This window comes from Trichomycterus rosablanca, chromosome 5 (genome assembly GCF_030014385.1).
Source record: "Trichomycterus rosablanca isolate fTriRos1 chromosome 5, fTriRos1.hap1, whole genome shotgun sequence".
Classification (NCBI taxonomy): Eukaryota; Metazoa; Chordata; class Actinopteri; order Siluriformes; family Trichomycteridae; genus Trichomycterus; species Trichomycterus rosablanca.
In genome coordinates, this window is record NC_085992.1 from 50,041,140 (window position 1) to 50,053,592 (window position 12,453).

The window sequence follows — 12,453 nt, forward strand, 5'->3', positions numbered from 1 at the left end:
ATAAATAAACGACCAAAACAAACAACCAAAAAGATAACAGAGAACGAGAGGGGAGCGGCAGGAGCGGTACTGGAAGCGCCGGGGAACTGCAGGGCGGACTGATGACCAGGAGTGATGAACCGGAATGCAGGATGACCAGGAATGGCAGGCGAACCAGGAATGGCAGGAACACAGGAGAACCAAGAACGGCAGGAATGCAGGATGACCAGGAACGGCGGAACGGCAGGAAAACCAGGAACGGCAGGAACACAGGAGAACCAGGAACGGCAGGAACATAGGAGAACCAGGAACGGCAGGAACACAGGAAAACCAGGAACGGCAGGAACACAGGAGAACCAGGAACGGCAGGAACGCAGGAACGGGGGGAAGGTCTAGGAGGCGATGAAAAACAAAATACGTTAAAGAGGAGAAGGTACAAGAAGAGGACTCACGGTTTAAGGACACAACGAACGGCCGTCTGTGTACCGTATGGCAAGCAGACAATCTGGCGACGAGTGAGAGAAAAGCCGGCGTTTAAATGCAGGAGTTGATGAGATGAGGAATGAGGCGCAGGTGTGTGTGGGGTCCGCCCTCCAGCGATCTATTGGCTGGAACCGCAGCAACCTCCGAAAACAGTACCGCTCCAGGCCGCTAGGGGGAGAAGGGAGCAAAACGGGAAAACAAACGCAAACCACCACCAGGAACAAAAGCGATCGGGGAAACTAAAGAAAACGGAGAAAAACAAAATACAAACCGGAATGAAAACAAAACGCTGGGAAACCCTGAAAATGAAAGGTAAGTGCTGGCGGATCCTAACAATAATATCATATAATATTATTAAACTATATTTAGATGCACTCATGTACTCATGTACTCATATTTAGATGTACTCATCTCAGTCACCATTTATATAAAATCATTCTTCAGTTTTTGCATATTTATCAAGATCAACAACTGGGCAGTTCAAGCTAGACCAGGAATATTTTAATGTAAAAAAAGGGAATAGGGTGATTATAATTAAACACTACTTTATTTTCTACTGTTATTTGTTTTTTTCTTGATTATTTACTCTTATTAAATTACTATTTATTTGTTTTGTATGTATGTATTTTGTTTGTCGGACCAATAGCTGCTATGGTAACAGTAGCTAATGGGGATGTAAATAAAACAATAATAAAACAATAATCACACTTGCATGTTTTAGATCATCAATCCATATTAATGCCCATAGATTTTGGATAGATATGTATATATACTGTATATATATATATATATTATGGCAAGCCAAACAGGAAATATATAGCAAACACTGATATATATGGAATGAAACTTAATATATATGAAATGAAAACTGATCTATATATGAACTCGATATATATAAAATGAAACTCGATATATATAAAAAGAAACTTGATATATATATATATATTGATATATATATAAGTTTCATTCCATATATATCAGTGTTTGCTATATATATATATATACATACAGTGCCTTGCAAAAGTATTCAGCCCCCTTGAACTTTTCAACCTTTTGCCACATTTCAGGCTTCAAACATAACGATATGAAATTGTAATTTTTTGTGAAGAATCAACAGCAAGTGGGACACAATCGTGAAGTAGAACGAAATTTATTGGATATTTTAAACTTTTTTTAGAAATAAAAAACTAAAAAGTGGGGCGTGCAATATTATTCAGCCCCTTTACTTTCAGTGCAGCAAACTCACTCCAGAAGTTCAGTGAGGATCTCTGAATGATCCAATGTTGACCTAAATGACTGATGGTGATAAATAGAATCCACCTGTGTGTAATCAAGTCTCCGTATAAATGCACCTGCTCTGTGATAGTCTCAGAGTTCTGTTTAAAGCGCAGAGAGCATCATGAAGACCAAGGAACACACCAGGCAGGTCCGAGATACTGTTGTGGAGAAGTTTAAAGCCGGATTTGGATACAAAAAGATTTCCCAAGCTTTAAACATCTCAAGGAGCACTGTGCAAGCGATCATATTGAAATGGAAGGAGTATCAGACCACTGCAAATCTACCAAGACCCGGCCGTCCCTCTAAACTTTCAGCTCAAACAAGGAGAAGACTGATCAGAGATGCAGCCAAGAGGCCCATGATCACTCTGAATGAACTGCAGAGATCTACAGCTGAGGTGGGAGACTCTGTCCATAGGACACAATCAGTCGTACACTGCACAAATCTGGCCTTTATGGAAGAGTGGCAAGAAGAAAGCCATTTCTCAAAGATATCTATAAAAAGTCACCTGGGAGACACACCAAACATGTGGAAGAAGGTGCTCTGGTCAGATGAAACCAAAATCGAACTTTTTGGCCACAATGCAAAACGTTATGTTTGGCGTAAAAGCAACACAGCTCATCACCCTGAACACACCATCCCCACTGTCAAACATGGTGGTGGCAGCATCATGATTTGGGCCTGCTTTTCTTCAGCAGGGACAGGGAAGATGGTTAAAATTGATGGGAAGATGGATGGAGCCAAATACAGGACCATTCTGGAAGAAAACCTGTTGCAGTCTGCAAAATACCTGAGACTGGAACGGAGATTTATCTTCCAACAAGACAATGATCCAAAACATAAAGCAAAATCTACAATGGAATGGTTCACAAATAAACGTATCCAGGTGTTAGAATGGCCAAGTCAAAGTCCAGACCTGAATCCCATCGAGAATCTGTGGAAAGAGCTGAAAACTGCTGTTCACAAACGCTCTCCATCCAACCTCACTGAGCTCGAGCTGTTTTGCAAGGAAGAATGGGCAAAAATTTCTGTCTCTCGATGTGCAAAACTGATAGAGACATACCCCAAGCGACTTGCAGCTGTAATCGCAGCAAAAGGAGGCGCTACAAAGTATTAACGCAAGGGGGCTGAATAATATTGCACGCCCCACTTTTCAGTTTTTTATTTCTAAAAAAAGTTTAAAATATCCAATAAATTTCGTTCCACTTCACGATTGTGTCCCACTTGTTGTTGATTCTTCACAAAAAATTACAATTTCATATCGTTATGTTTGAAGCCTGAAATGTGGCAAAAGGTTGAAAAGTTCAAGGGGGCTGAATACTTTTGCAAGGCACTGTACATATTGTCACCTACACTTTGACGAGTGCAGTGCAGCTCAGCACTGTGTACGGAGAGACACACCCTGAGAGCACACTTTTATCATCTCTGTGCAGACTTTTATCATCAATCAGCCAGCAGCGGTCGTAATTGCATTAGCTATGAGAGAGACCCCATCCAGCTTAATCCCACCCCTATCTGAATAACAGGCCAATCATTGTTCATGTGGCTGCTCAGCCTAGCCGGCAGGCAGAGCTGAGACTCGATACGATGTACTCGAGATCCCAGCTCTGGATCCAGCGTGTGTTTTTACTGCTGCACCACCTGAGCGGCCAGACAAGCTCATTTTAAGGTGTTGGAATACTTTTGTCCATATTGGGTCTGTCTGAAAACCTGGTGAGCTGCCTTGCTGCCCTGCTGCCTACCTGATCAGCTGCCTCAGTAGAGAGGATTCTAATCCTCAGACATGGAGCTCATAAGGCAGATTATTTAGACGCACTACTTATACCGAGATTATACAGCACCTCAGTAGGAGCATTTTAAGAAATATAAAAATTTAGACACGCCTTTTTCTCGGGAGTGTAGAGAGATCACTGTTGTGTTTATTTCTCACTACTTTGTTCACTCTGTTTCGTTAGTTGCTGTCGTTCTTTGTCTCATAGATGTACGTGTTCGACCGCGAGAACTTCCAGGGCCGCATGATCGAGATCACGAACGAGTGCATGAACGTGTGCGAGATGGGCATGGACAGAGTGCGCTCCCTGCGCGTCGAATGTGGCCCGTGAGTAATAATCAGATACACGCTGTTATTCAACGATAACAGTTACAGAAAGATCATGGAGTCATGATGCTCACACTCACCTCCCTCTTGCTCAGCACACGTTCTCTCTCTGTCGGCAGTTTCGTTGGTTTCGAGCAGATGAACTTCTGTGGTGAGATGTACGTCCTGGAGAAGGGCGAGTACCCTCGCTGGGACTGCTGGAGCAACTGCCAGAGGAACGATTACCTCCTGTCCTTCAGACCGGTCCGCATGGTACAGTGTCTTATGTTTACATTTACAGCATTTAGCCGACGCTTTTATCCAGTGACTTACAGTACTGAGACAGTATACAGTCTGAGCGATTGAGGGTCTTGCTCAAGGGCCCAACAGTGGCAGTGGTGGTCCAATACCTTAACCACTAATGCCAAGTTCACACTACACGACTGGATCTCTTGTAATCGGGAGTCTTTCTAGTCGGTGTGTATTTCACACTACACGACTGATAGGCGATAGGGGGTCACACACTACACCATCTATCACCAACTGGAATCACAGGCGAGCTTCTCTGGTCTCCCAAACTACGTTCTGTCACGAAAACAAACGCGAGAAGTGACGAAAGGTTTAATGATACCACGTCCAAAAATACACGCCAACAAGTAGCGAGCGATCAAAGTTGTGTGCTGATGTGCAGCGTAAAATCAAGTAGGAAAAAATAAATGAATCTGAGTGGATTTGGCAACACGAACAACATAGATTGTTCTATAGTGAGTTGGAGGTTAATAAATATTTTTGCAGTGCAGTGTGTGTATTATGTTTTGTAACGAACGATAAGGCGGGGTGGTCCGGGTCCTTTCTGTGTGGAGTTTGCATGTTCTCCCCGTGTCCACGTGGGTTTACTCCGGGTGCTCCGGTTTCCTCCCACAGTACAAAGACGTGCAAGTAAGGTGAATTGGAGATACTAAATTGTCCATGACTGTGTTTAATATAATCTTGTGAACTGATGAATCTTGTGTAATGAGTAACTACCGTTCCTGTCATGACTGTAACCAAAGTGTAAAACATGACGTTAAAATCCTAATAAACAAACAAACTGGCAGAATAATAGAGATCTAATAATGTGGCTGTAATGGAATTGGAAATTGTCGGTTGCTTCACCTCTCAAATTGAAATGTTTTGTTTATTTCTCTGCTGTTATTTGATTTGATTGTTTTCTAACAGGCCTGATTTGAAACATGACGCAGCGTGAGGGCGATTCGATAATGTCACCGTAAAGACGAACAGCTGAGCGAGCGTGGGTGGCGGCGCATTACAAGACCCGCTAGCGCATTTAAAGAGCGTTTAATAGCGTCGTTCCACAAACTGTTCTTAATGCACCGAGCAGCGGGCAGATTAGCAAACAGTGCGGGATAATCCGTGATTATGTAACCACGCTAATTACCAAACACAGTGTGTGGGAATCCGTGATTAGTTAATGGAACAGACAGGCCAGAAAGCTGAAGACGATAATGAAATTGGATGGAAAGACACGATTAAGAAGAATGTTTGAGGGGCTTCTGAGGACCTGGCAGAGATGTTCACAAGTCACAAAATACGAGTCCGTGTCGAGTCACGAGTCTTTAGGCTAGAGTCCGAGTCAAGTCACGAGTCAATATAATAAACACAAAACATAAAGTGGAAATGTAGCGTAGAAATAAACAAATAATCTGTACATTCAGATAAAAAACAACAACAGATTAGCGACTGTATTTAGCCGTTTTACTTTCCTAGGTACCAGTTAAAAGCTTGAACTGATGATTTGTTTTCATTGCAAATCACGGCACAGCGGCCAAAATCCCAAACACAGCAAAAAATCCATAACCGCTGCTTACCTTAGCTCCTGTTCTTCCAGATGCTATTACATTTATAAGCGTGTGTCCCGTTAGGAATAGAATCCGTTATTTTGTAAATGTGCTTATAATTAAAAACCTCCAAACTTTTCCCGGTCGTGAAGTAAAACAGGAAGTCGTTAGAAAGCCGATCGAGCGTTTCATTACCACGTCATCTGTGTGACGCAAACTGAATAAATACAAATAACAGTATTTCTTACTAACAATTACAATCAGAAGCTCTGATTGGTTCAGAAAGCGGTTCCTACAATCATTAGCACCAATTCTGTAGGAGCGTTCCATTCACCCCAGCTGTTCCAGTGAAGTGCACTACGTAGGGTATTCCACCATTTTAAGTAGAGAGCGACGCTTCATCACTACGCCGGAAGCTGCTGGAACATTTACACATTGCGTGCGTTGCGGGTTAAGACGGCCGGAGCGTTATTATTATTAGAGAGCAGAAAATTACACGATCAGAATGATGTCAGATCATATATAAAAGTATAATTGTTGCTGACTTTTGTTGTCCACGAGTAATTTTTTGCGAGTCACGATTCGAGTCCGAGTCATTTGAAACGAGTCTGAGTCGAGTCTGAAGTGCATTGAAGGGCATTCTGGGAGGTTTTTAGTTGTCCATTAAAGATTTCAAGATTTCAAGATTTCAAAGCTTTATTGTCATAAGAAGACAAAATATTAGACACATTTTGGTAACCAAAAATGTGAAAGCCGTGTGTGGGAGACCATCATCAGTTAATAAGACAGGCAGGACAGAAGTCTAGAGACAAGAAATTAGCTTTTATATTTTGGTTATAAGCGGTGAGGGTGTAGTAGTAGGAGGAGTAATCGGTCGTGTCGGAGAGATGCTTATAGTCCGGATTTAGCTCCATCTGATTTCAACCTTTTTGGACACTCAAAGAAGCTTTAAGAGGAAGAAGATTTTCATGTGATGATAATGTGAAAGCAGCGCTGCATCAGTGGCTACGAGCTCAACCAAAAACACGATGTTCTTTCACTTATTATATTATTGTATATTATTTTTTACATTTTACATACACTTTTCTGAGAGCCTCAAGTCAAGTCAACTTTATTTCTATAGCGCTTTTTACAATAGACATTGTCTCAAAGCAACTTTACAGAATCCAGGACCAACAGACCAAAAACCCCTATTGAGCAAGCCGAGGGCAACAGTGGCAAGGAAAAACTCCCTTAAAATTACAGGAAGAAACCTCGAGAGGAACGAGACTCAGCAGGGACCCCCATCCTCCCTGGGTGGACTGTAGAATAATTTGAATAAATAGGATTTACACAAATCATACAAACACAAATGAAAATAAACTAAAAGTTATAACAAGCAAAAATAATTGGAGATAAAGTCTGTAGTGAGTTCTTGACATTCTTGGTGCAAACACGCCAGGTTTCCGTCACATCTGGCAGGAGCAGCATTGTTGGCACTGCAGTCTCGACTTCATTTCTTAACCTCGAGAGGGTAAACAGGTTTCCGTCAGAACCACCTCGGGGTAAAACAACAGAGAATGTAGTTACAATGTAAAATGTAAAAGAGCCCTGACGGTTCCCTTATGCTGTATGTAGATGTCCGGCACCACTAGGAATTCGAACCCTGGAATCCGAGCTGTAGTGGGTTAGTGTAATTTACCACCGCACCACATGAGCTCCCCCTAGTTGAACGTATAACCCTACAGTGTATCACAAAAGTGAGTACACCCCTCACATTTCTGCAGATATTTAAGTATATCTTTTCATGGGACAACACTGACAAAATGACACTTTGACACAATGAAAAGTAGTCTGTGTGCAGCTTATATAACAGTGTAAATTTATTCTTCCCTCAAAATAACTCAATATACAGCCATTAATGTCTAAACCACCGGCAACAAAAGTGAGTACACCCCTTAGTGAAAGTTCCTGAAGTGTCAATATTTTGTGTGGCCACCATTATTTCCCAGAACTGCCTTAACTCTCCTGGGCATGGAGTTTACCAGAGCTTCACAGGTTGCCACTGGAATGCTTTTCCACTCCTCCATGACGACATCACGGAGCTGGCGGATATTCGAGACTTTGTGCTCCTCCACCTTCCGCTTGAGGATGCCCCAAAGATGTTCTATTGGGTTTAGGTCTGGAGACATGCTTGGCCAGTCCATCACCTTTACCCTCAGCCTCTTCAATAAAGCAGTGGTCGTCTTAGAGGTGTGTTTGGGGTCATTATCATGCTGGAACACTGCCCTGCGACCCAGTTTCCGGAGGGAGGGGATCATGCTCTGCTTAGTATTTCACAGTACATATTGGAGTTCATGTGTCCCTCAATGAAATGTAACTCCCCAACACCTGCTGCACTCATGCAGCCCCAGACCATGGCATTCCCACCACCATGCTTGACTGTAGGCATGACACACTTATCTTTGTACTCCTCACCTGATTGCCGCCACACATGCTTGAGACCATCTGAACCAAACAAATTAATCTTGGTCTCATCAGACCATAGGACATGGTTCCAGTAATCCATGTCCTTTGTTGACATGTCTTCAGCAAACTGTTTGCGGGCTTTCTTGTGTAGAGACTTCAGAAGAGGCTTCCTTCTGGGGTGACAGCCATGCAGACCAATTTGATGTAGTGTGCGGCGTATGGTCTGAGCACTGACCGGCTGACCCCCCACCTTTTCAATCTCTGCAGCAATGCTGACAGCACTCCTGCGCCTATCTTTCAAAAACAGCAGTTGGATGTGACGCTGAGCACGTGCACTCTGCTTCTTTGGACGACCAACGCGAGGTCTGTTCTGAGTGGACCCTGCTCTTTTAAAACGCTGGATGATCTTGTCCACTGTGCTGCAGCTCAGTTTCAGGGTGTTGGCAATCTTCTTGTAGCCTTGGCCATCTTCATGTAGCGCAACAATTCGTCTTTTAAGATCCTCAGAGAGTTCTTTGCCATGAGGTGCCATGTTGGAACTTTCAGTGACCAGTATGAGAGAGTGTGAGAGCTGTACTACTAAATTGAACACACCTGCTCCCTATGCACACCTGAGACCTAGTAACACTAACAAATCACATGACATTTTGGAGGGAAAATTACAAGCAGTGCTCAATTTGGACATTTAGGGGTGTAGTCTCTTAGGGGTGTACTCAATTTTGTTGCCGGTGGTTTAGACATTAATGGCTGTATATTGAGTTATTTTGAGGGAAGAATAAATTTACACTGTTATATAAGCTGCACACAGACTACTTTTCATTGTGTCAAAGTGTCATTTTGTCAGTGTTGTCCCATGAAAAGATATACTTAAATATCTGCAGAAATGTGAGGGGTGTACTCACTTTTGTGATACACTGTATATGTTCTAAATGTGTCACATATTTAGTTTCTTCGTTTCCATTGTACGATTGGGCTTCGGGATTCCGTCGCTGTGATCTTTCTTTTAGGTTTGCTGGGTGGTTTTAAATGGGTCTGGCACTAACATGGTGCATTATTGTTTGTAGATGACAAAATCCAAATCCCTCCACGACATGAACTAGACCCCCCACTGCACTGCCGTTATTATTATATTACAATATTGTAGCGGCGATATGTGAGTGACATTCGGCTTAGCCAATCAGAATGCAGCACCCGGTTTATACATGTGCGTTCGGACGTTCTGCAGTTAGTTAGTTTTGTGTATGAGACTCGCCGTATGGCCCCAGCATTGAAGTTCGGGTGCTGGAGCTAGGCAGTCTAAAGTGTTGTATCGCTCACTGAAGTCCTGACTAAACAGTTAAAGTGACTCTACCTTGTAGCTCATGATGGAAGTCATGTTTAGAGATCTGGCTTAGTGCGTATGTAAGGTGTGTGATAGGCTGACTGCACATATATCCCTCGTTGCTGTCATGGGTAAAATTTTCTTCCCTGGGGTGGATGGGATTGTCCAGCAGGACAATGCGACCTGTCACATGGCTAGAAATGTCCCACATTGGTAGAGCATGACCAAGACTTCAAAGTACCACCCTGGTCTCCTAATTCCCCAGACTTGAACCCAACTGAGCATCTGTTGGTCATTGTGTTTGCTCTATGGATTCTCCCTCAGGCACACTCCAGCAACTGTGGAATGCAACCTATCAGGACCTTATTAAGTCGCCCCCAGCCCGTCTAGCTCCTGTCCGTGCTGCACACAGCGGTTACTCTGGATATTAGCTGGTGGTCATAATAATGTGACTCAACAGTGTGTACATTAAACAGGGAAACAAACAATGTGTAAACAATCAGGGATGGAATTAATCCTTGACAAACCAAGCTATGACCATATAAGGAAACATGGACATGTGTCCAGGTATGTGGAGTGTGATTGGTGGAAAGAGGACAAATAAATAATAAATAATACAGAATTCTACACAGTGATCCAATTTGCTTGCTTTAGGACCCAGAGAAGCATAAGATCTGCCTGCACGAGGTTGGCGAGTTTAAGGGCCGAAAAATGGAGATCATGGACGATGACATGCCCAGCCTGTACGCCTACGGGTTTACTGACCGAGTTGGCAGCATCGTTGTCAGCTGTGGCACGTAAGTACCAGGCCACACACCAACTGTGCAAAAAACCCCCAAAAAAACCCAAAAGCCGAATTTAATTTAGGATTTAAGAATTAATAAGAATTTATAAGAATGAATAATAATTTAGATTTGTTTTGACTGTGTTCACGTAAATCTTCCAGCCGTGATATTGAACGTTCACCTCACAAGCGCTGAGATTTCCGATTTCTGACCTTTTTTTTACATTTGCAGCATTTAGCAGACGCTCGTATCCAGCGTGACTTACAGAAGAGCTTCCATAGTAGACATTCACTACTCTAGTTTAAGTAAACACCAGTCCAAGATCACGAATCTGCTGAAACCCTGTTAGATTTTTTTATTTGTTAGTTCTCAGCTTAAATGCTTATTAAAGAGGTGATGAAGGTTTTTAACGTTGAGAGACTCAGATGTTCGGACAGACAAGGGTAGCTCATTCCACCACCTGGGTGCTGGTACAGAGAAGAGTCTTGATGCTGATGCTCGTCTTCCTTGAGTTCTCAAGACTAGTGGCTCTGAGGTTGTGTGGTACAGAGCGGGGTGTGATGAGTTCTCCAAGGTAGCTTGGGGCTGGTCCATTTTTGGCTTTGTAGGCAAGCATCAGTGTTTTAAACTGAATGTGTGCAGCTACAGGAAGCAGTGGGGTGATTTTAGGATGCTTGGAAACCAGTTGCAAGTGTTTAATAGTGGACATAGGAGCACCAGCCAGGAGGGAGTTGCAGACTGGATGAGAATCTGAGTGGCTTCCATGGACAGAAATGGATGAATCTTCCTGATGTTGTAGAGGAGGAACCGGCACGATCTTGTTATTTTGGCTACACGAGGAGAGAAGCTCAGCTGGTTATCCAGGACAACACCAAGGCTCCTTACATTATCAGATGGTCTGATTAGATTAGATTCAACTGTATTGTCATTGTGCAGAGTAAACAAGTACAAACCCATTCCATGAAGCTCTACACACTGTTCTTGAGCTAATCTGAAGGCCACATGAAGTTTGGAGGTCTGTAGCAATCAACTCAGGCAGAAAGTTGGTGACCTCTGCGCACTATGAGCCTCAGCATCCGCTGACCCGCTCTGTCATTTTACGTGGCTATAACTTGGTGGCTGAGTTGCTGTCATTCCCAATCACATCCACTTTGTTATAATAGCACTGACAGTGGACTGTGGAATATTTAGTAGCGAGGAAATTTCACGACTGGACTTGTTGCACAGCTGGCATCACTGAGCTCCTGAGAGCGACCCATTCTTTCACTAATGTGTGTAGAAGCAGTCTGCATGCCGAGGTGCTTGGTTTTATACACCTGTGGCCATGGAAGTGTTTGGAACACCTGAATTCAATGATATGGATGGGTGAGTGAATACTTTTGGCAATATAGTGTAGCATCCTAACATCTGGGATCTGGGAATTAATAAGAGAGATGACTAGATCATTGATAGAGATTGATCTCCAGGAATAAGTATCAGTTCTGTCTTGCTGGGATTAAGTTTTAGATGATGAGCCGACATCCATAGTGAGATAAGTATTTTCTATAACGTTTCTATAAACTCTCTTTTCTATAACTTATGTTAAAAACTGTTCCTCTTAAATCCAGAACATGTAACACACAGCCCAGCTCAGTAGAGGTGAATCTGGTCTGAGCTTTGACTAAACCGTACCGCTCCGTCTCTATTCATTCCCATCACTCCTACACGTTCTACCTTCATACCTACCGGCACATTTCCCGACGCCCACCGCCCTCCGCTTTCTATACTTCTGCTCTGCATTTTCACATCCGATCTCACTTCCTGTCCTCCACTTTCCTCCCTCAGATGGGTGGGCTACCAGTACCCGGGCTACCGTGGGAGCCAGTACCTGCTGGAGAAGGGTGACTACAGGCACTTTAACGAATACGGCGCCCGCTGGCCTCGGATGCAGTCCGTGAGGCGTATCCGTGACATGCAGTGGCACCCGGAGGGATGTTACACCGTGACCGGCAAGTGACGTTTCTGGAGGATGGGAAAGAGAAAGACCAGGGGGAAGAGAAAGAGAGGAAGAGAGGAAAGAGACGGAGAAGCGAAGACGCCAAAACAGAAGTAGAAAATTGTGTGTAATAAAGTGAGAGGAATTTAAAATGTGAGTTGTTTATTTTTTCCCACAGTTATCATTTATTTTTCTGTTCGTCCTCCTATTTATCTTTTTTAAAAACTATTATGAGGAGAACAAAGCAAATCACTTTGCAGTCTGGGAAA

At 43.2% G+C, this 12,453-nt stretch overlaps 1 protein-coding gene across 2 annotated transcripts; it reads left to right on the plus strand.

Annotated features, from left to right (window-relative positions):
* The first annotated feature begins 688 nt into the window (after window positions 1–688).
* Window positions 689–12,336, plus strand: crybb1l2 (crystallin, beta B1, like 2). Of its 2 annotated transcripts, none has more exons than XM_062996281.1 (5): window positions 689–774; window positions 3,720–3,838; window positions 3,958–4,090; window positions 10,079–10,221; window positions 12,034–12,336. In XM_062996281.1, exons 2-5 carry the CDS (start codon window positions 3,720–3,722, stop codon window positions 12,203–12,205), a joined length of 567 nt encoding a protein of 188 aa, XP_062852351.1. In that variant the 5' UTR covers window positions 689–774; the 3' UTR covers window positions 12,206–12,336. The 2 variants fall into 2 exon arrangements, with proteins under 2 accessions (XP_062852351.1, XP_062852352.1); XM_062996282.1 differs by having other exon boundaries at window positions 696–774; window positions 3,696–3,838.
* The last annotated feature ends 117 nt before the right edge of the window (window positions 12,337–12,453 follow it).

Bases quoted from the DNA above. Each gene is read 5' to 3' on its own strand.
- crybb1l2 (XM_062996281.1), top strand. From the start codon at position 3,720: ATGTACGTGTTCGACCGCGAGAACTTCCAGGGCCGCATGATCGAGATC. The intron at 4,091-10,078 runs GTACAGTGTCTT...TGCTTGCTTTAG, and splicing joins CCTTCAGACCGGTCCGCATG to GACCCAGAGAAGCATAAGAT. The intron at 10,222-12,033 runs GTAAGTACCAGG...TTCCTCCCTCAG, and splicing joins ATCGTTGTCAGCTGTGGCAC to ATGGGTGGGCTACCAGTACC.